The 21,254-nt window shown below is 41.9% G+C and overlaps 1 protein-coding gene across 2 annotated transcripts in view; it reads right to left on the bottom strand.

Moving 5' to 3' along the window:
• Positions 1-9,289: 9,289 nt before the first annotated feature.
• Positions 9,290-21,254, bottom strand: part of KLRG2 (killer cell lectin like receptor G2) — a 30,402-nt gene continuing 18,437 nt past the window's right edge. Inside the window, exons 4-5 of one of the 2 annotated variants that reach the window (XM_020998150.2) lie at positions 12,153-12,256; positions 9,290-11,612 (exon numbers count right to left, since the gene is read on the bottom strand). In XM_020998150.2, coding sequence (XP_020853809.1) covers positions 11,489-11,612; positions 12,153-12,256 — 228 coding nt within the window. In that variant the 3' untranslated portion in view covers positions 9,290-11,488. The remainder of the gene's footprint in view (positions 11,613-12,152; positions 12,257-21,254) is intronic. The other variant, XM_020998152.2, reaches the window with a different exon arrangement.

Raw genomic sequence — 21,254 nt, 5'->3', positions numbered from 1 at the left:
GTATGATCACTCTTATCTGGACTGGGCTGTAGGGATGTCTAGGTCAAGAGCAGTGGCTCTTCACAAAATCCCAAAGTTGAAGGGAACAACACAAAGACCACTTCCTTTTTCATCCTGAATCAGAGCAATGATTGTTCTTCAGCTCTGCCTGAAGATTTCTAGTAAATGTGAATTCCCTACTTCCTGAAGCCATTCACATTCCACTCTTGGCTAGCCTAATTGGTAAGCAGTTTTTGCCTAGATTTGCTGCAAATTTCACCCCTTGCTGCTTCTAGTTTTAACTTCTAGGATCAAGAAAAAAGTATAATCCAGCTTCCACATGATACCTTTTGAGTATTTGAAGATAGCATTTGAGCCTCATTCCTATTCTGTGCCAAGTCTTCCCAGAGATCAACACGGTATTCCAGGTCTAGTAGTCTAATGAAGGAAGGTTTTGTTGTTTAGTCTTTGTTTTCTTGGCAAAGATACTAGAGGGGTTTACCATTTCCTTCTCCAGTGGATTAAGGCAAACCAGAGGTAAAGTGACTTAGCCAGGGTCACACAACTAGTAAGTGTCTGAGACCTAATTTGAAGTTGGTTCTTTATGACTCCAGTCCACTGAGCCACCTAGCTGCCTGCAAAGGCAGATTACAGAAAGAGTATTACTCCCTCTTTACTGGAAGCTATGCCTTGCAATGAAACCTAAAATCGAATTTACTTTCTTGGCTACCTTATCATTGAATGACTCCTACTGAGTTTTCAGTCCTTTAAAACACTAGTTGTTTTTATTGTTATTATTATGAATTGCTGTCTAACCATGCCTTCCCCTTCCCCAATTTTGTAGTTAGTTGATTCTTTTAAACCCAAGTGTAATGCTACATTTTTCTCTATCAAAATTCATCTTATTAGTTTGACCCAAAGCCTCCAGGTATTTTTGGATCCTAATTCTTAAACAGTGTATTACCTGTGACCATCTACATGGTTCCATGCCATCTACAAGTGTAAGTACGCTATCTATGCCTTTATCAGAATCATCCATAAAAAATGTTAAAGAGCACAGGGCCAAGGTACTGTCAAGGTCATCACCATCTTCCCAGTCCCTCACGGTCACATCCTAAGAGTTAGCCTGGATTCCTCACTCTTTCTCACTCCCCTTTTCCAAGCTGTTGTTTGGCCTGTCCATTTCACCTTTGCAACATCTCTCCAATAAGCCGCCTTTTCTCCTCAGACACAAGTCGGCCTGCCTCAAATCTCTCCCCACTCCAATACGTCCTCTAGTGGCCGAAGTGATTTCCCTAAAGTGAAGGTCTGACAGTGTCACATGTATCCCCTGCCCCCACCCTGATCAGTAAACGCTAGTGGCTCTATTCCAGAATCCAATGTAAAATTATCTTTTTGGCATTCAAGGCCTAGACCCCACCACCACCACCTTTGCAGTCTAATTACGTCGTCTTCTCTACCGTGACCTCTTCAATCCAGTGACACTGACCTCCTTGCTGTACCACATGTCAGTTCTGGGCATCTTCTCTGGCTGTCCCCCTCATCTCCTCTCATCTCCTGGCTTCCTGCAAATTTCAGCTAAACTCTGTCTTCTACATTTCTCCCAATCCCGTCTTAATTCTAGTGCCTTCTTTCTGCTATTTCCTATTTATTTATATAGATTGTTTGTATGTATTTGTTTACTTGTCTCCCCCATTAGACTGTGAGCTCCTTGAGGGCAGGGACTATCTTTCACCTTTTTTCTTTTTGTATCCCCAGTGCCTAGCACATAGTAGGCGCTTAATAAATCCTTATTGACTGACTGACCTCTGTGCAAGTTGATATAGAACCATTAATGGCCTCTTTTTTTAAAATTAATTTATTTTGAATTATCAACAATAACTTACATAAGCTTTTGAGTTTTAAATTTTTCTCCCCCTCTCTCCCCACCTCCCTCCCCAAGATGGCATGCAATCTGATATAGGCTATACATACACATTCCTATTAAACACTTTCACATTAATGATGTTGTAAGTAAGAATTAGAACGAATAGGAGGAACCACCAGAAAGAGGAAACAAAACACAACAGAAGAAAAAAAAATAGCAAATAGTATGCTTTGGTCTGCATTCAAATTCCATAGTTCTTTGTGGATAGCATTTTCCATCATGAGGAATGACCTCTCTTTTTTACCCAGTCATTTGGTCCACTCAGAGATAGGTGGGAGGACGTAACAATTAGACATTCTGTTTCTGGCATTTGTGAGTCTGGTGACAAGGGATGGAGAGGAAGAAGAACTAGAGAAAGTCTGACAAGTAATTAAAACCAAAACTGATTTACTTTCAGGGCTAGCCTTAATCACAACAGAATTTCAGGCAAGAAGAAGCCCCTTAAAGCTTAACTTTTATAGGAGAAAAGGCCAATATGAGGTGAAAGATTAGAGCCAGAAGAGATTTTAGGGTCCAACACCCTTATCTTCTTTGGTCATGTCTAATTCTCTGCGACCTCGTTTGGGGTTTTCTTGGCAAAGATACTGGAGTGGTTTGCCATTTCTTTTTCCAGCTCATTTTATAGATGAGGAAACTGAGGCCAATAGGGTTAAATGACTTGCCCAGGGTCATACAGTTATTGTGTGCTGTTTGTCCTTCATTCTTGAAGAGGACCATGAAATCAGGGAGGTGATGCCATGATATGCAAATGAATTGGATTTAAGTGAGGGAGGGCTGTGCAAAGTCACAACCTCACTTTCACCTCTGAAGCCATCTGGGTCTAGTGGTAAGATATATATCAGGATGACTTAAATGGCCGGCCCTCCTAGTGTCTGAGGCCAGATTCGGAAGATGAGTCTTCTTGACTCCAGGCCAGGCACAGTTTATGAACTACAGCTGTCTCTTATCTTACAAATGCAGAAACTGGAGTCCCACCTAACTTAAATGAATTGCCTAAGAGGCCACATTTAAGTTAAAAGGGGGGAATGGAACAGAAACCCCAGGTTTCTTAATCCTCAAGTTTGGTATCTCATAGAGTGTTAAGAGTTGGAGAAACAGCAGTGGCCAGTTTGTACGTGACGAGTGGTCGGGCTATAACAAATGTCGAATTGATCACACTGTTTTTGCTTGAAGACCTCGAGTGGGAAGGAAGCTCTCAGTCTCCTGAGGCCAACTGTTCTATTTTGGGATAGCACTGTTTGTTAGGAAGTTTTCCTTAGGTCAAGTCCGAATTTGTTGAAAATTAGGGTAAAACATGCAAATATCTGAAATATTTGATGTGTTGATATAAATGAGTTTCAGTCAAAGTGTAAATGATTTATTTTCTCTTGAGGTAATTGGAAAACAGGAAGGAACTAGACACCTGAGAAAGTGATATCCCCAAGGAAAAGAAGTAGAAAAGAGAAGCTAGAAACAAACTACAATTTCCCAGGACCTCTTTTATTTTTTTAAACTATATTCTCTCACTTAGTGATATCCTCATTTCCTATGGATTCAATCATCTCTATCCCAGCTGGATATATAGAGCTGGAATAGAAATGATTGAATCTATGGGAGATGAGGGGTCTTCTGAGCTGGGCAGCTAGGTGGTGCAGTGGATAGAGTGCTGGGCCTGGAGTCAGGAAGACTCGTCTTCATGAGTTCAAATTTGGCCTCAGACACTTAATAGCTTTGTGACATTGTACAAATCACTTAACCCTGTTTGCCTCAATTTCCTCCTCTGTAAAATGAACTGGAGAAGGAAATGGTAAACCACTCCTGTATTTTTACCCAGAAAACTCCAACTGGAGTTATGAAGGGTCAGACACCACTGAACACTGGGCAGTCTCCTGAGCTATAGTCCTAGATCGTCAACTGTGTTTTGAACATCTCACACTGTGTGTGCAGTATTCAAACTAAAAATATCCAAATATAACTCCTGTCCTAAATCTTCCCCTCTTCTGAACTGACCTACTATGGTCAAGGGCACCACTGCTCTCAAAGTCACCTGGGCATGCAACCTTGGTGTCATCCTCAACTCTTCTGCCTCACCGTAAGTATCCGATTTCTGGCCAAATCTTGTTTCTACCAGCGCAGGGTACTCTAGTTTGCATCTCTCCTCTCCACTTACCACATATCATGCCTCTACTTCAGCCTCTCAGTGCTTCTCACCTGGAATACCACAATGGCCTTCTAACTGATCTCCCTGCCTCATGTCTCCCCATTCCAGTCCATCTTCCACTCAGCAGCCAAGGTGATTTTCGTCAAGCTTAGGTTTCATGTTTGCCCACTCAATGATCTCCAGCTCCCTATTACTGCCAGGATTTCATTCATCATTTTAAATTCTTCATAACATGGTCCCTTCTTCCCATTCCAGTCTTACACTTTATTCCATTCTCCTCCATCTGATCCAGCTATATTTGTCTACTTGAAACCCTTCAGACATGATACTCCATCTTTATGCCTTTACCCTTCCTGTCCCCAGTGGAATGGAGCCTTTGCCTTCCTAGCTTCCACCTTCTGCAGAAGGCTTATCCTAGTCTACACTCCACTTCTACCACCCAACTGCTAGTGTCTTCCCTTGGAGCTTACCTTCCACTTACTCTGTATATGCCTAATTATTTATGTTTCACCTCTTCCGTTAGAATGTAAGCTCCTCAAGGGCAGGGAACTGTTTTGCTTTTCTTTTTATCCTTAAGTGCTTAGCACTGTGCTGGGCGCATAGTAAACCTTTAATAAATGCTTGTTGAGTGATGTTATAATGTTGCCAAGGGCCAATCGTGTCTTTTAATCTGGAGATTTGGAAGCTCTGCCTTAAGGTGTATGTCCTTTGTGAACTGCACATTTCCTATTACTCTGCTTCCCACTATTTGCACTTTCTGATGTTACTCCTTTCTTCTTGAATGGGTCCTCCAGAGCCTCTTTGTCATGAGTCTGTCTGAGCTACCACAGTGGCACTACTATTCCTCGACTACTATATGGATCCATCATCTTATTCCCTCCATATTGCTGCCATCCAACGTGTGTTGTTTGTCCTGCTCTACCCCTTCTCTTTTTCCTTTTCATAGTCTCAGCCTCCTCTGCCAGTCTTCTTCCTCTTCCCCTTCCTCTTCTTGGCCCCAAGACTATCTTTCATCACTGGTCCATGTTGAGGACACTCCTCCCACCTCTATGTCCTCTCTGTCCCAGTCCTCTTTCCAGGGTCCCTGAATTACTCTGCTATCTTCATTTGGCCCAGTGACATCCCAGTCACTGTACACTATCTTATACATGGCTTCATAGTACGCATTTCAATTTTAATAGCAATGACTTTTGGCCTCTACATTTCACAAGGAACCCTAGACCCTTTCTAATGAATCATCCTGAGATTCATAATTGCTCATGGGGAGAGGACACCACCACCACATGAAAAGTGCCCTCATATTGGCTTGAGGTAATAATAACTAGCATTTAGATAGTTCTTTACATATGTTATCTCATTTGACCATCCCAACAACCCTGTGAGGTTGTTATCCCTATGTTACAGATGAGGAAACTGAGGCAAACATGTATTGACTTGCCTAGGATTATATAGGTAGTATAACCCTCAGCTCAAATCCATTTACATAAGACTCTTCTCATTGGTGGAGACTGATTATGCCATGCTTAATGATTATGTGAGGGGTGGAGAACTTGAGAGAGCAGAGAGATCCTGATCTTTTGGCTTCCAGCTTCAAGAAGGAAGATTAGAGTCCCAGATTCTCTTCAGGTCCCTGAAGGGAAATACTCTGGGAAGACACCAACATATAGAGGAGCTGGCACCTTGATCAGATCCCTATTCTTGGCTTACTTGCACGAGAGACTTAGGGAATTTCTCCCTTGGGTGAGATCTGGGACCCTATTGGTTGAGCTGAGATAGCTAGCTCCCAGTGGGAGAGCTTATTCAGTCTGTGTATTGTCTGGTATAGTTTCATCTGTATATATTCTCTGATTTCTATTTGCTATTGGCTTGAATAAATGAGTTTATTTGCTCTATGCTCCGTGTGTGTGTGTGTGTGTATGTTCTTTGCAGAACTGGCATTTGATGAAAGTGAAGCCAATTAAGGAATAGGATCCGGAGTGTACCCTGAATGTAAAAATGATCTCTTCTAGAATAAGAACATTTGAGATGGGATAGATATAATGTTATCCTGGTCCTCCCTGTCTCTGAGGAGAGCAGAGTGGCCAAATCTGCCTACTGATTTATCCCTTTATTCCATCTTCTGCTCTGAAGCTGGTTAGTTTAGCTGACTAAAATCATGCCAATAATTCCTGGCAGAATCAGTGGGCTAATCACCTCTCAGACAAGAACAGAATTTCTGTGCTCCAAGTGCCAAAGGCAACTTCAGTAAGAGATTCAATCATCTCCTCAAATCGTTTGAAGGAACCGTGGGGATCATCTACTCCACCCCCTAATTTCACACACTGAGACTGAGAGAGATGATGAAGAGATAACCATGTATGTCCACATGAGATCAAAACAATCTACTATTCTACACATTCAGCACTAAAACCAGTCAATAAGTGGTTTGATGTCGTGTATGCCAAATAATGGGCTGAAGTTTTCACTTTTCATTTGGCTGTTGTGGTATCAATATTTCCCATCCTATTCCATTCCATGACTTATAGTACTGAGATAAAAGAGGAAAGGAATGGAATGGATGAGGAAGGACTATGCTAATTCCTTTCCTACCCTCCATCCATCATCATCCATATATATCTCAAACACCCAATGTAGGACCTATTCATTTTCAAGTGGGCTAGTATATTTGTTAATTAGCAAATTAGAAGGGACTTAATCCAGTATAGAGGAAAAGTATAAATTGGGGCTTAAAAAAAAAGCACCCCAAACAGTAAGTACAAAAACAAGTTAATGACATTGCTTTACCTTTTTTTAGTTGAATACAAATATTTTAAAATTAACTTTAGGCTTTAATTTATTAATTCAATAAAACATGTTTTGCAATTCACTATTTTTAACTCAATAATAATGCTTTCCAGATAGGGTTACATTTGCACCTCATTGCAGAGGGGAGAAAGGAAAGGGTTGATCTGGACAAAATAAACTAGGGGCGTCTGTGAATGTTCAGAACATGCCTACGTTGAAATCTTCTTGGATGTCTGGTGTGTTATGGAGACAGGCCTGGCTCCTCCACAACCACTGGGTAACGCTCACGCTATAGTAGATACAATCAAACTAGAAAGCCTTAGCATATGGCCATACTGACAGATCGTGTCTGTGGTTCATCACTTAATTGACTGCTGCATTATTTCAGCCACAGCAACACTCTAAAACTAAGTTCTATGTGGGTTGTAATCTCCTTTGATGAAGGAAAATCCCCCATGGATGAAATGATACAGAGACTTTAAAGCATCCATATCCCAAAAGGGATGTCAATCCATTATACCATACAGGTGGGTAATAGTCCCTGCCTCTCTGTACCAAGGGAGTATTTGAGCAGAGGTGTCAAACTCGTGGCTAGCAAAACTCCCTAGTGCAGACTCCAGGTTAAAATGTAATTGAGAAATGTTTAACAAAATGTTAATGTTGTTGTTGTTCATTCTTTGTTTTCAAAGAAAACCAATGATATCCTGGAGTGATGTCTTGATTTATGCACATACTGGATTTAAGTGAGGCAGAGCTTCAAGAAGTCATCAGCCTCACTCTCACCTTTACAGTCATTGAAATCCAGTGGCAAGATGAAAGTCAAGATGACTGGTGATGCCCAGGGAGGCCATGGGTGACCTTGGTCCATTTAGCAAAATAAATAAAAATACAACATGGATAATGTTACTTTGTAGTTTTCCAAGTCAATATGCCACCTACAAGGATCTGTTTCTATTTGAGTTTAACACCACTATATTTTGGGAACGTGAGTCCTTAAAATAACCAAGGAGCCCCCTAAGAAACATGAGAGAGAGAGAGAGAGATGTAGACCTATAGAGTTTATAGAGTTAAAAGGGCTTTGGACACTATCCATTCCAACCACCTAATTTCACAATTGAGGAAACTGAGGCCCAGAGAAGTTAACAAATAGATGTAGACACTGAACCTTGTAACCTAGGACAAGTAAGTTGCTTTTCTGTGTGAACCTCCATTTCCTCATTTGTAAAATCAAGCAGTTGGACTAAATAGTATACAAAGCTCCTTCTATCTCTTTTAGTCTGTAACTATCTCCAGACCATGAGTTCTAAACCTTTTGACAGCCTTGTGAAGCTCTAGACTACCCTCAGTGACCCTCTGATGTTATTTCTAGCTGCAAGTCTTATTTATGACACTTTATGATCTTTGCTGCTACCATCTAAAAGAGGGTAGATTTCTGCTCCTTGAAGATTCTCATGCTCCTTTCTCCCACCCAGTCACTACAGTCTACTACAAAGTAGGTTCAACTGCAAAACCAAACTTTTCCATGGTGTAAAAGAATTTCAGAATACAAAATTGAGGTGTGCCTCTTGAATAAGGAATCAGATTTTTGTGTGTGGCTGATAGAAACTCATCTCCTTACTTTAGTATCACACTTCCAGCACCAGAAATTAGTCACAAAAACAGTCTCATGTAACTAATTCATCTATTGTCAGTCAAGGCCACTAGGCCCTGAGTTGTGGTTCTTCAGGTTACATCTATCCTAGGTGGAACTAATACCTTTAATCCTCTTTTTGTCTCTGAAGCTATATATTCCTTTGTTGACTAGTCCTGGCTACACCCCTTTTGCCTTGTGGCAGAAAACACACTGACTTTGAAGCTACCCCTATCACCAATTCAATTAGGTGCCCTAGGAAAGCTGGTTTGTCTTCATCTCCCCTCTGTAGCCTTTGGTTTCTGGACCCAAACTTCATCACTAAACACCAAAATATCAAAAGGTTGCAGGGAGGTAAATTTTGGCTCAATGTAAGAAAAAATGTACTGACAATTAGAGGTTTTTAATGATGGGATGAGCTGCCTTGGAGGTCTTTGAGTGAAAGTGTCTACTTGAGGTCATGAAGGAACCTCAAAGCTCCTCCAACGCTGAGACTCTATAAATCCTGTGCCGATTCTCTAGCCTCAGCATGATAGGTCTTGGTAGTTGGTAGAGAGTTGTGGGTAGGATGATGAAAACAGAGAGAACCTGGCTGCTCCTCAGGAAGCTAAACAATGATTAAACAAAGATTGGAGGAGGGAAATGAGAGTCAAGTTAGTAAGATATAAGAAGGAGGAGTCTGCTTTCAAAAAATATTTATAAGTGAAAAAAAAATAAGGACCTTTGGTAGTAAGAGCTTTACAGAGAAATGAAAATGTGACTTGGAAATACTGATCTTCAAAGTGCAGGAGCAGGAGTGGAAGAGTAAATGAAGAAAGCCTTCAATAAATTAATCAACAAGCATTTTATTAAGTGCCAACTATGTGGTGGCACTGGAAATACAAAGACAAAAGTAAAATGGTCCCTGCCCTCAAGGAACTTACAGTCTATTAGGGAAAAACAACATTTACACATATACATAAATGCAAAATATGTATATACATATACAGTAAACAAAATAATTCCCAGGACACTTAACAGTTGGGAGGGGATAGGAAAGACCTCAAGTAGATGGCACTTTAGCTGAGCTTTGAAGGGAGCTAAGGATTCTAAGAGGCCTAAGTGAGGAGAAAGTGCATTCCATGCATGGGTGAGAGGGGGAGGTGGGGAGGGTGAGGAACTAGCCTGGGCAAAGACATGGAACTTGAAGATAAGAATATCACATATGGAGAATAGCAAAGGGTCCATTTTGATTTGAACAGAGAGTATGTGTAGAAGAGTAAAATGTAAAAAAATCTGGAAATATAGGATTTATCAGATTGCGAAAGGCTTTGAATGCCAAATAGAGAAGTTTACACTTTATCCATGAGGCAGTAGGGAGCCCCTGAAGCTTTCTGCACAGGAGAGTGGCATGGTTAGACCTCTCCCTTAGGAATATCACTTTGGCAACTATGTGGAAGATGGAATCCAGAGGAGAAAAACTGGAATCAGGGAGGCCAATTTGATGTAATGAGGGTGGTGACCATAAGAGTGGAAGAATCGGATGGTGTCAGGTGGTATTGTGAAGATAAAAACAAGACTTGGCTACTCATTCCATTGTGGTAAGGGGGAGTAAGGAATCATAGATGACTGAGAGGTTATGATCTCCATGGAAGGATGGCAGTACCCACAGGAGAAAAAAGGAAATTCTCTTTTAGCTCTCATAAGCATCTCATTTCCCCATCATGTCATTCAGCTACCTGTTGTGTTGTATGTCTCCTCTGCTCCATCTCTTTATAGCATCTTGAAGTTTAGAGGTTACAATGTACAAGTTGCTGTCTAGCGAACCTGATCTTGAAAGAAAGCCCCAGGCAACTTAACCAGAATCTGATTAGCCCATGACATAGGAATAAAGTCCTAATCAGAGCAATTGGGGTTAGCACCTAATTCATGAATTTACAGAGGTGGAAGGGACCTCAGTTATCATCTAGTTCTACCCATCCACCCCCCTTATTTTTTTTACAGAGTAGGAAGTTGAGTCCTAGAGAGGTCAATCAACTGACTCAAAGTCACTCAGCTAATAAAATTCCAGGGCCAGGGCTTGACCCCAAATCTCCTAATGTTAAGGCCCATGCAACTTCAACTACACGTTGGATTTCAGATGTGGAATTAGAGGAGAAAAAAGGACACGTTTTAGCGCAAGGAGCAGAAAGCAGAGAGAGGGAGGAGGAGTCTTTTTGAAGTACATCTAATTTAATGGTTTTAAGAAGTAAGGATCTGCAATGGCAAAAGTTTTACAGGATGATAAAATCTTCCCCATGATGAGAATCACTGCTCTAGAGATTGCCTCCAGCCCCTACCCTTTGGATCTGCACTCAGTTATCCTGGTCTCCTTCCTGGTTACCTTGGTTTTTAACAAACACCCTTTGATGTGTTGACAGTTTCATCTTCTTCTATAGCCCACCTGACGTTGTGCTCTTTTTCCCCAACTGGGTTTAGAATTCATTTGTAACACCCACAGACTTGAAATAGAATGCCTAACAATGTAGCCAGCCATTATAACTAGAGGTCACTGTAACAAAGCAATTTAGGCATTATCTGTAGTTCAGTGTACTGTAATAAAATTGGGCAGTTCAATCATCATAGGAATTTGGCTTCTTAATTCTCCTTCTCCCTTGCTAAAATAAAGTGAGGATGTATGTATATGACGTTGAGGATGAGGGGAGCAGGAGCCAGACCCAGAAATGCTAACTGGCCACCGACTAAACGAAGTGCAGAGGCTAGATTAGAATTAGGGTTAAGATTCCACAGGCTACAAACCAGTTTTCTTTCTCTCTCCAACAAGATAGATAGGGTTCTCTTGGCTGAGGACGGAGGTCCACTACCTGAGTTTTCTATGAATAATTTCTGTTTTTCAGGGTTTGTCTCTGGGCTCCAGGCCAAGGTTTCACAGGAATATTTTTACTGAGAAACCATAATCCCCTCAGTACACAAGCTGACCTTGTCCATGTAATACCATGATGCTTTCCTGACCCACTTCTTGTGGATTTGGACTTGAAGAGGCAGCAGATCACTTGGCCCCCCTGACACAGATCCAGGGTCTAGAGGAGGCACATTCTAAAGCTTTGAGCTTCCCTTCCTCCAAGCCCCCACAGTTCCGGTTCTGAAGGCTGTCTTCATCTTCCTCTGGGAGCCTGGGAAGAGGAAAAAAAATAAAGGAAGATAAGGAGATGAGGATAGGTTTGCTTCCTTTCCTTCCCTTTGATATATTAACTCTTCCAGGAAGCCTTCCCCAATATCCCACCCCCAGGGAAATCCAGGTGCTTATTCACTCTGCATCCCCTAGCGTCCAAGTACTCTTTTTACACAGGGCTGGTCTGTTGGTTGCTTGGTAAGTAGTATTAGCTCATTTCAGGGGTGTGGGATCACAACAGGCTCTATCAGGGTGGGAAACAATTGCCAAGTCTGGAGGTGAAGGGCCCTTCTGACTTCTCCCAATACCCAGATAGTATGGAAATGGTGATAGAAGGATCAGCTCAGCACAGGAGAACTGTGTAACCCAGCCAGGGGACAGAGCGCTCACGCAGGGGACCCAGAACATTGTGTAGCAGGGGAACAGATACCAATTTATACCGTGTCCATAGCCATTCAGCCACAGCAGAGGAGGGCCAGGGTAGAGGAGAGAGGTGCTATCCTACCCACACAGGCCATCCAGATCCCATGCAATCACTCACAGCTGGGGGGGCAATGGAGCCCCATTGATCCAATGCCACCCTTCAGGGCCTCGATGTAGACCCACCCAATATAACCTGGGGATCTGGTATCTGCTTAGGAAGTCCTAAGGGAGACAAAAATACGAATGTTGTTTCACTCTGTGGCCTGAGAAACACCCTATCCAGCATCCCGTATCTGAGTATTCCTCTACATTCTCCAAAGCCCAGTCAAGCTAATAAGTTCATGGTTCTCCCAAGCCTCCAGACACTTTTTCCTCACCAATTCATTCCACATACAGTTAATGACTATGTGCAAGGCACTCTATTGGCTGCTGAGCTGGGGAGGGGGGAGGGAAGGGAGATAAAGATGATTAAAATATGGTCCCTGCCTTCACGAAGCTACTGATCTAATTTAACCCTAGAATGTTAGAGATGGAAGGCACTTACGGTGGAGGAGATGTGTACACAAGTAATTATGATGCAAGATAAAACGTGTTAATTGTCAGGGGGATATGAGAGGGGATCAGGAAGGAGAGAGAGCAGTTCTGGGGTGGGTGATCTGGGAAGTCTTCGTGAAGAAGAAAGCATTTGAGGGAGGTATGGAAGGATGAGTAGTAGATAAAGTGGCATGCCTAGAGTCAGAAAGACTCATCTTCCTCATTTCAAATCTGGCCTCAGATACTTGCTAGCTGTGTGACCTTGGGCAAGTTACCTAACCCTGTTTGCCTCAGTTTCCTCATCTGTAAAATGAGCTGGAGAAGGAAATGGCAAACCACTCCATATCTCTGCCAAGAAAACTCCAAATGGGGTCACAAAGAGTCAGACGTGTCTGAAATAATTGAACAACAAAGGATAGGCAGATATGGAGGCATGTGTGGAGACAAGGGCAGTCTAGGGGGTGGTAGTAATAATAACAATAGTTCCCATACAACATCATTTTTCGCAAAATTCTTTTCTCACAACAACCTTATGAGGCTTAGCGTCTGGGCAATATCACTCCCATTTTACAGATGAAGAAGCTCAGGTTCAAAGAGGTAAATGATTTGCCCAAAGTCACACAGCCAGTTAATGTCAGAACCAGTACTTGAACCTAGGTTCTCTGATTCTAAGTCTAGTGCTTTTTCCACCACATCACACAGGAGGAAATGGCCTAAAAAGAAAGGCAAGGGGAGGGTATTCAGGAAACAGCAATTTGGGTTAATTTCAGATACTTTTATTTATTAATTATTAGTTATTTATATGTAATCATATACAATAAACATAATTATTTGTTAATTTCAGTTAATTTTAGCCTTAGATGCTTGGACTTCATTCAGTAGGAAATGAAAGCTCATTAAGGTTTTAGAGCAAAGGAATGAAATGATGCAAACAGTGCTTTAGAAAGATTTCTCTGGTGGCCGGTGTAAAATGGATTGGAGAAGGAAGATTACTTTAGACAGGGAGACCAGCCAGGAAGGTATTGTGAAAGTCCAAGTGTGAGGCAAAATGGGCCAAAAGTAGGATCACAGAGCTAGAGCTAGAAGCAACCTTAGAGACCACAAGGCCAATCTTTTCCTTTACAGATGAGGAAATTGAGGCTCAGAGTGGTTAAGTGTCTTGTTTAATGCAATACAAATGGTCGGCATCAGAGTTGGGATTTTAAACTTGGATCCTCTAACTCCAAAGCTTTCATTAGTGGGAATGAAAAGGAAGAGACGGTTTGGAGAAAGAAGAATCAATAGGACTTGGTAACTGAAACTGATTGGATGTGGGTAGTGAAGGAAAAGGAGAGTCTGGGAGACTGGAAAACTAAAGTGACTATTAATCAGAATGTGAGAGTGATGATGCTGGAGAGATATCCAGCTGGAAATGTCTAGCAGGAAGTTGAAATGTGAGGCCAGATCTTGGCAGTGAGGATAGGACTGAAGGTCAGAGGGTCAAAGGGGAATGGACTTGAAAGGCTTTGGCATAGGAGTCCTAATGGAAGGGGTAGGGGACTAAAGGATATCTCTGAAGGAAGTAATCTAAAGAGAAAAGGAAAGAGGACCAAGTACAGAACCTTCCTAGGCCTTCCTATGCCCACAAAGAAAATTCCTCCAGGAAGCTTCCTCTGATTCATGGTCTTTCCCTGACAACCCCTCCCCCTTCAGCACTGAAGTCTACACCAAAGTAGCATCCCTTCATCTTGAGGGACAACACTAATGACAAATCACTTTCCCCTAACCTCTCCCCATAAGGAAGTGCTGTTTGTTTGTTTTTGTGTTTTTTTTTTGTCAGATACCAGGCCTTTTCTACATTACGTATGTTTGGAGGACCATGCCTCAATCTGTTCCTCAAACCATCCCTCCCCAAGGCCTGAGTTCCCACGTGAGAATTGGGGGACAAAGAATGTTAGAACCGGGGGATACCCTCTTGGCCACTTTGCAGATGAGGAAACAAAACCCCAGACGTGAAATATTGTGCCCAAAGTTATGTAAAGTACCTGGTCACAAAGCCAGAATTAGATCCCAGGTCTTTTTACAGCTTTTTTTTTTCCTTTCCAATATATTATTCTGCCTCTAGAAACCATGGGTGAGTCTAAGTAGCATTGACATGAAAGACTTTCATAAGAAGATAAAAATGTGATATTTATGTAGCTCTTTACAAAGCTTTTCCTCACTACAAAGCTGTGAGGTCCAGGGTACACACGTTCTTATCTCTAGTTTATAGATGAGGTTATGCGACTTGACCAGGGTCATACTATTAGTAAAGTGTCAGAACTAGGACTCCCAGTGCCACATCTGATCATCTTTCCATTATTACAAGATCTCCCTAGAACTACCCCTCCAGGAAGAGGCTGGTTCAGATCAAGAGAAGAGATTCAAATCTAACAATGTTTGATAAGGGCTTTGCAAACCTTAAAGTGCTACAGACATGTCAGCCATCGATAATATCACTGTTTATCTTCCTCTTTCTGAGAGGCTTCTGAGTCACTGCGTTGTCTATTTTCCAAATCTGGGGACTGATAGAACCTGGGATTGTATGGCTAGACCTAAGGGCTGTGAAAATATCCAGTCAATATAGCCAAAGTATTTACATGTTTGGTTTGTCTGCAATCAGTTTGAGTGCTTTTTCTTCTTCTGAAATCCATGGCATTATAACAGGATGGTTAAAAAGCACAACAAAACTCCCAATAGTTAATTGTTCAGTCGTGTCAGATTCTTCATGATGTTTCTTGGCAAAGATACTGGAGGAGTTTGCCATTTCCTTCTCCAGCTTATTTTATAGGTGAGGAAACTGAGGCAAACAGGGTCAAATGATTTGATCTGGGTCACACAGCTAGTAAGTGGCGGAGGCTGGATTTGAACTCAGGAAAATGAGTCTTCCTGACTCCAGGCCTGGTGCTCTATTCACTGTGTCACCTAGCTGCCCAATAATTAACCTTGGAACTAAACTAGCAAACTGTCACCTTGCCAGGGTCAACAGAACTGCTGTGACCTGCGAATAATCATCAATAAGGACACCATTTAATTAAGAATAGAACTTAACACTTCTGTTAACAGAAATGTTAATACAGGCATAATCTATATATGGCAGCAGCCAGTTGGTTGGCAGCAACACAAGGCTAAGAAGCTAAATATTTGGGTTTTTTAAAAAGTTCTTATTTTTAATCTATACTTAAATGCCAAACAAGATAGGTGTTTGCACATACACAGTAGAGTATAGAAAAAAGAGGACCATACGTGAAACTTTGGGTCTCTATTAAATACAACTTGCTCTTCTTTTTAAGAACATGATAACTTCAGCCTGGAACTTTCAAGCTGCTTGCCTATGCTTCTTTGATGGAGGGGCTAAATATTTTGTTAGTTCTTTTCCCAGTTCCATGATCCCCCAAAGCAGTCTTGCAAATAAAAGGACTGCTGACTTAAAAGAAGTCAGATAACAGAACCAAAAGCCAAAAAAGGAGCCAAAAAAGCTGCCTTTGGCCTGTCTTTTGTATTCCCTCCACATTGCATTTTCCTAGGGGGATAGGAAATACTGGATGGGAGCATTGGGTGTGGCCAAGGAAGAAAGAACACTGAGAACTTGGGTAGATCAGTGTGTTCTTGGGAGGCGATAAACGAGTCAAGAAGAGATTACCACAAGAAACAAAAAGCTATCTTCTCATCAATGCCAAAGACCCAACTGGTTCTTCCAGTTCTACCATCTTTCCCAGGACAGCGGTTAGCTCCGTTTGTCTTCCCTCTTCCCCTTTGCAACCCACCCAGCATCCATGGGAAGAGTATGCTTAAGCTTAGACCATGATAAGAGTGAGGCATACGTGTAAGAAATGTGTGACAGAGGTTTAACTCACGGCATGTGCTCTGAAAGTCCTCTCTTTGTAGAGACCTCATGCAAAACCTTTTGGTGGTATTGCTCATCCATCTTTCTCCAAGAGGGCAAATGACATCAGGAACATGAGGCAGAGCTTAGAAAAGTCATCAGCCTCACTCCTCCAGTCATCCAAGTCCAATGTCAAGACAACCAAGTGAACATGTGGGTATACCGTCGATAGGAATAAATAATTTTTGCTCACTTATATTTTGTATGACATTTTGGGGTGTGGGCTAGATTTTAAAAATATTTATGCATATTTATCTATTTGTTTGTTTACTTATTTTCAAAAAGCTGGGACAATTTACTTTTTGGTCTTCACAGTTTCATTTATGATTTCTTGAAATATAGCTCTGAAAGAACAGACTTTTAAAAAGCTAATTGTGTTGTTGTTCAAAAACCTTTGTTTTTGAAGAGGACCATGACATCATGAGGGTGATACCTTGGCTTGAGCATGAACTGGATTTAAGTGAAGCAGAGCTGTACAAAAGTGTCAGCCTGATTCTCTCCTCCAGAGCAACTGAATGCCAATGGCAAGACACAAGTCAGGGCAACTGGTGATGTCCAAAGATGTAATGGGTGGCCTTGGCCTTTCTAAATTAAGGTCTTCCCCATTTCTCAGTTTGTCTGAGGCAACACCCATTCAGTGACTTAGGGCTAGGTAAGAACAGACAAAAGAGGGACAAATGAAAGAGAACAAACCCAGAACTTAAATCCAGTTCCTCCAAGTCCATAGACAGTGTTCCCGAAAGGAGTTCTCTTTGAGTTCTCTTACCTTAGGCTTTATAACCTTTAGACTGTAATCCAGGGGTGGGGAACCTTCGGCCTTGAGGCCACAGGTGACCTCCAGGTCTTCAAGTTTGGCCCTTTGACTGAATCAGTCACAGTGTGATGTTTGGATTCGAGTCAAAGGGCCTCCTTTGAGGACCTAGAGGGCCATCTGTGGCCTTGAGGCTGAAGGTTCCCCACCCCTAATCTAATACTCAAAAATCTCAAAAGAAAATATTACTAGGCCCACCTTCCAAAGGACCCTCAAGGACTGACAGAGAAGCATCTGCCCTTCTCCTAGGGCTTGTCTGTGGACTTCTTCTCCCTTCTGCTCCTGACCTCAGTAAAGGGCCATACTATCACCCTTCCCTCTTTTTTTAAGCCTAATCTCCCTGGGTCTTACATGCACAAGTAAGACAGGCTTTATTCACCAAATATTTAATGAGTGCCAACTGGTCTTTTGGGGTGGGGGGTGAGGGGGCTACAAAGACCAAATCAACATTGTCCCTACCCTCCTGCAGCTGATAAGCTTTAAAGCTGATAATCACCTTACCCAGGAGTCTCTGGATCCCTGGAGTTTCTGTTAAAAACTCCCTTGGCAAATGCTTCCATACAACGTAACTTTTCCCAAGGGAATTAGGAGTTGCAGGAAGTAAATTGGAAAGTGGGGATGGGGATGGGACAGAGCCAAGAAATCATTTGAGGCGGAATTGGCAAAAAAGAAAAGTAGAATTCACTGCAGGCAGTAACGAGGAGGGATGGCAAGCTGATTAGGGAAGGGATAGATTTGGGAAGGAAGGTAATGTAAAAGCAAAAGCTATCAAAGTAAAAATAGAACTTAGAAAAGCACTTCCTCTCCCCTATCTTTTTCTCGCTCTTTCCTTGGCTCTGTCTCTATCTGGGATCGTCTGGTCTAACTTACGATCCATCTTTGGCTTCTGGCCTTTCTGCTACCCTTTTATCTCCTTTCTTTGTCTATCTTTTCCTTCACCTGGCAATCCAGTGGAGCTGAAGTTTGTGGAGTTTCTTTTAAGTATTTGAGATACTGAATAGAATTTTATGTTCCCAGTTCTTAATTTAAAAAGTGGAACATTTTGTGTTTCTCTCCTCCAAAAAATCCCAACCTAAACGAAATCAAGACACTTTTTCTCTTTTTTGTGGTTCTCAATTGATTTTTTTTCTCCTTGAGGAGTTGGGGTTAGGGAATTAGTGAACCTTCATAGGAAGAAAAGGCCTTCCAATTTAGTGTCATTCTAGGACATTAAAAATAAACATACAAATACAAGTGAAAAAAAGTGCCATGGAAACCAAGTAAATGCTGAAGGAAGACAGAATAGCATTGGACATGGTTGCATGGGGTTAACCAGGGAAAGGCTTCTTATAGAGGGTACGAGTTTTGAGCTTGAAATTGGAGAGGAAATAACCCAAATTGATACAAAGGAGATGGGAGAAAGAATCAAGGTGAAGAGAATGGTTTGTGGCAAGACAGGGTTACCAGAAAAAAAAAGTCTCATGTAGGTAGAGTACTGGAATTGAAGTGAAGTGAAGAGGCCTGGGTTCAAATTCTGACTGATACTAGCTCATTTAGTTGTTTACCTATTTTTAGTACAGTCCAAATCTTTGTGACCCCATTTTGGGGTTTTCTTGGCACAGAAGTGGAGTGGTTTGCCATTTTCTTCTCCAGCTTATTTTACAGATAAGGAAACTGAGGCAAACAGGGTTAAGTGACTTACCCAAGATCACACAGCTACTAAGTGCCTGAAGTCACATTTGAACCCAGGTCTTCTGGACTCCAGGCCCACATTCCTCCCTCTATCCACAGAGCCATCTAGCTGCCCTTAGGCAACCACTTAACTTTCACGACACTCAGTTTTCTTATTTATAAAATGAAATTATAATACTTATAATACTGACTCACAGGGTTGTGAGGCTCAAATGGGCGTTTATGCATAACGTGCTTTGGAAACCTTAAAATGCTAGTTTTTTAGCTAAGTCGTGTGGGGGATGGCTCAAAGAGGGCCCAAGAGAACCAGATCTGTGATCTAGTCAAGTGGGAAATGGTCTTTTGGCATCTAGGCCTAACTGCCACTAACTAACAAGTCATTTAACTTCTCTGGGACTCAGTTTCTCTATCTATAAAATGAAGTGACCAGACCAGGGAACCTCAAAGGTCCCTTCTAGCTCTAATAGCTTGATTCTATGGAATCGTAACTTTTCCAAAATCTAGTTGAGTTGAGTTAATAGCTAGTGAGAGCAACAGTTGCAAAAACTCATGGAAGAATTGTTTTTAGGAGTAATAGCATCCCTTGGATACTATTCTGGGGTGTCTGAAGCCCTGGGACACATCTCTTCCAAGACTGCACCCAAAACTTTTCACTATATAGTCTCACAGAGATTTCAGACAAAAGAATAAAAGCTTTTACACTCACGTAGGAAGGTTTTTGAGCCTTCCTCCATAGCTGTTGGTGATTATGAATAGTTATCAGCCTGGAATGTCTCACTAGTTCTAGGTTAGTAAGCATGCATGTATGGAATCTCTCCGCTCTTAGGCCTGTCCAGTTCTATGTTTTCATAAACCACTTGGATGGAGATAGGCGATAAATACTTTATCAATTTTCAGATGACACACAGGGACTACCAGACCAGATGGCTGCCTAAATGGCAGGCTGGCCACCCAACTCCCACATACCTACCCCAGCAAAACCCTGACCAAGAATCCCAAGAAGAACTATAGTGACATCTTTCACTTCAAATGCCAGCCAGGGGGCAGCTAGGTGGTGTAGTGGATAGAGCACTGGCCCTGGAGTCAGGAGGACCTGAGTTCAAATCCGGCCTCAGACACATGATTACTAGTTGTGTGACCCTAGGCAAGTCACTTAAACCTGATTGCCTCACCAAAAAAACAAACAAACGATCAAATGCCAGCCAGAAGCCCACAGGCAGGTGGGTATTCAGCAAAGGGGCTCCTCCAGCAAAGTGAGTGAGGATGCACACCTGTGGCCTGTAAGGCTCTGTGTCAGCAAGAGCAGAGAGCTCTGTTGTAAAAGCCCCATTGTAGTCAGAAAGCCCCTAGATTGGGGACCTTGCTCCTGAGGAGCAATGGCCGGCAGAGACCAGCTGCAGCCCTCAGACCAGAAATCCCAGGCCCAGAGGCTCTGAGGTCCCTAGCACTCTGTCCTGAGATGCCATGGAGGCCCCTGATGATTCCATATTCTGAACCTCAAAGATCCAGGGGGAAGGGTATCAATCCCGGGAAATGGAGGTTAGTGTGAAGACCCAGGATCAAGATCAAGAAAGGTCAACCACCCTACTATCCAAAAACACAGCAGGGCACTGAATCTGGTCCTGGCATAAAGCCTTAATTCAGGAAGTAAAGCTGGAGAGCTGAATAAATCACAGAAAACACTAAGAGCTATAAAAATTGTTGCACATCTAGAGATTCCTACTCTCCCCCACCCCCACCTAAAAAGAAGCAAGCAACTCCATAACTGCAGGAACAAATTCAAAAGGAAGAAAATGGATTTTTACAAAGATTATGTGTCTGGAAGAAATTAAGCAAAATAAAATCTCTGGAAGAAAGCACTGGAGGGAGAATAAGCAGCTTAAAAGAGGCCAGCCTTAGCCAAGAAATGGACTCCCAGAAAACAGAAATAAGTGACTTTATGTAATAGCAAGAAATATTAGAACAAAGTCAAAATATTGGAAAAAATAAAAGAAAATATAAGATCTGATTATTAAAAAAACAACTAACTAGGAAAACAATTCAAAGAGTATAATTTTTAATAATCATTAGACTTCTTTAAAAGCATGATTTGATTTGATTTGATTTTTTTTTTTTGGCCAGGCAATTGGGATTAAGTGACTTGCCCAGAGTCACACAGCTAGTGTTATGCTTCTGAGTCCAAATTTGAACTCAGGTCCTCCTGACTCCAAGGATGGAGCTCTATCCACTGCACCATGTAGATGCCCCTAAAAGCATTATTAAAAAAAAGAAAAAGAAAAACTTGGATAGTAAACTTCAAG

Source organism: Phascolarctos cinereus, unplaced genomic scaffold (assembly GCF_003287225.1).
Source record: "Phascolarctos cinereus isolate Bilbo 61053 unplaced genomic scaffold, phaCin_HiC Scaffold_1;HRSCAF=81, whole genome shotgun sequence".
NCBI lineage: Eukaryota > Metazoa > Chordata > Mammalia > Diprotodontia > Phascolarctidae > Phascolarctos > Phascolarctos cinereus.
Note: the sequence above shows the minus strand (reverse complement) of the source record. Positions and strands in the feature narration are given on the sequence as shown.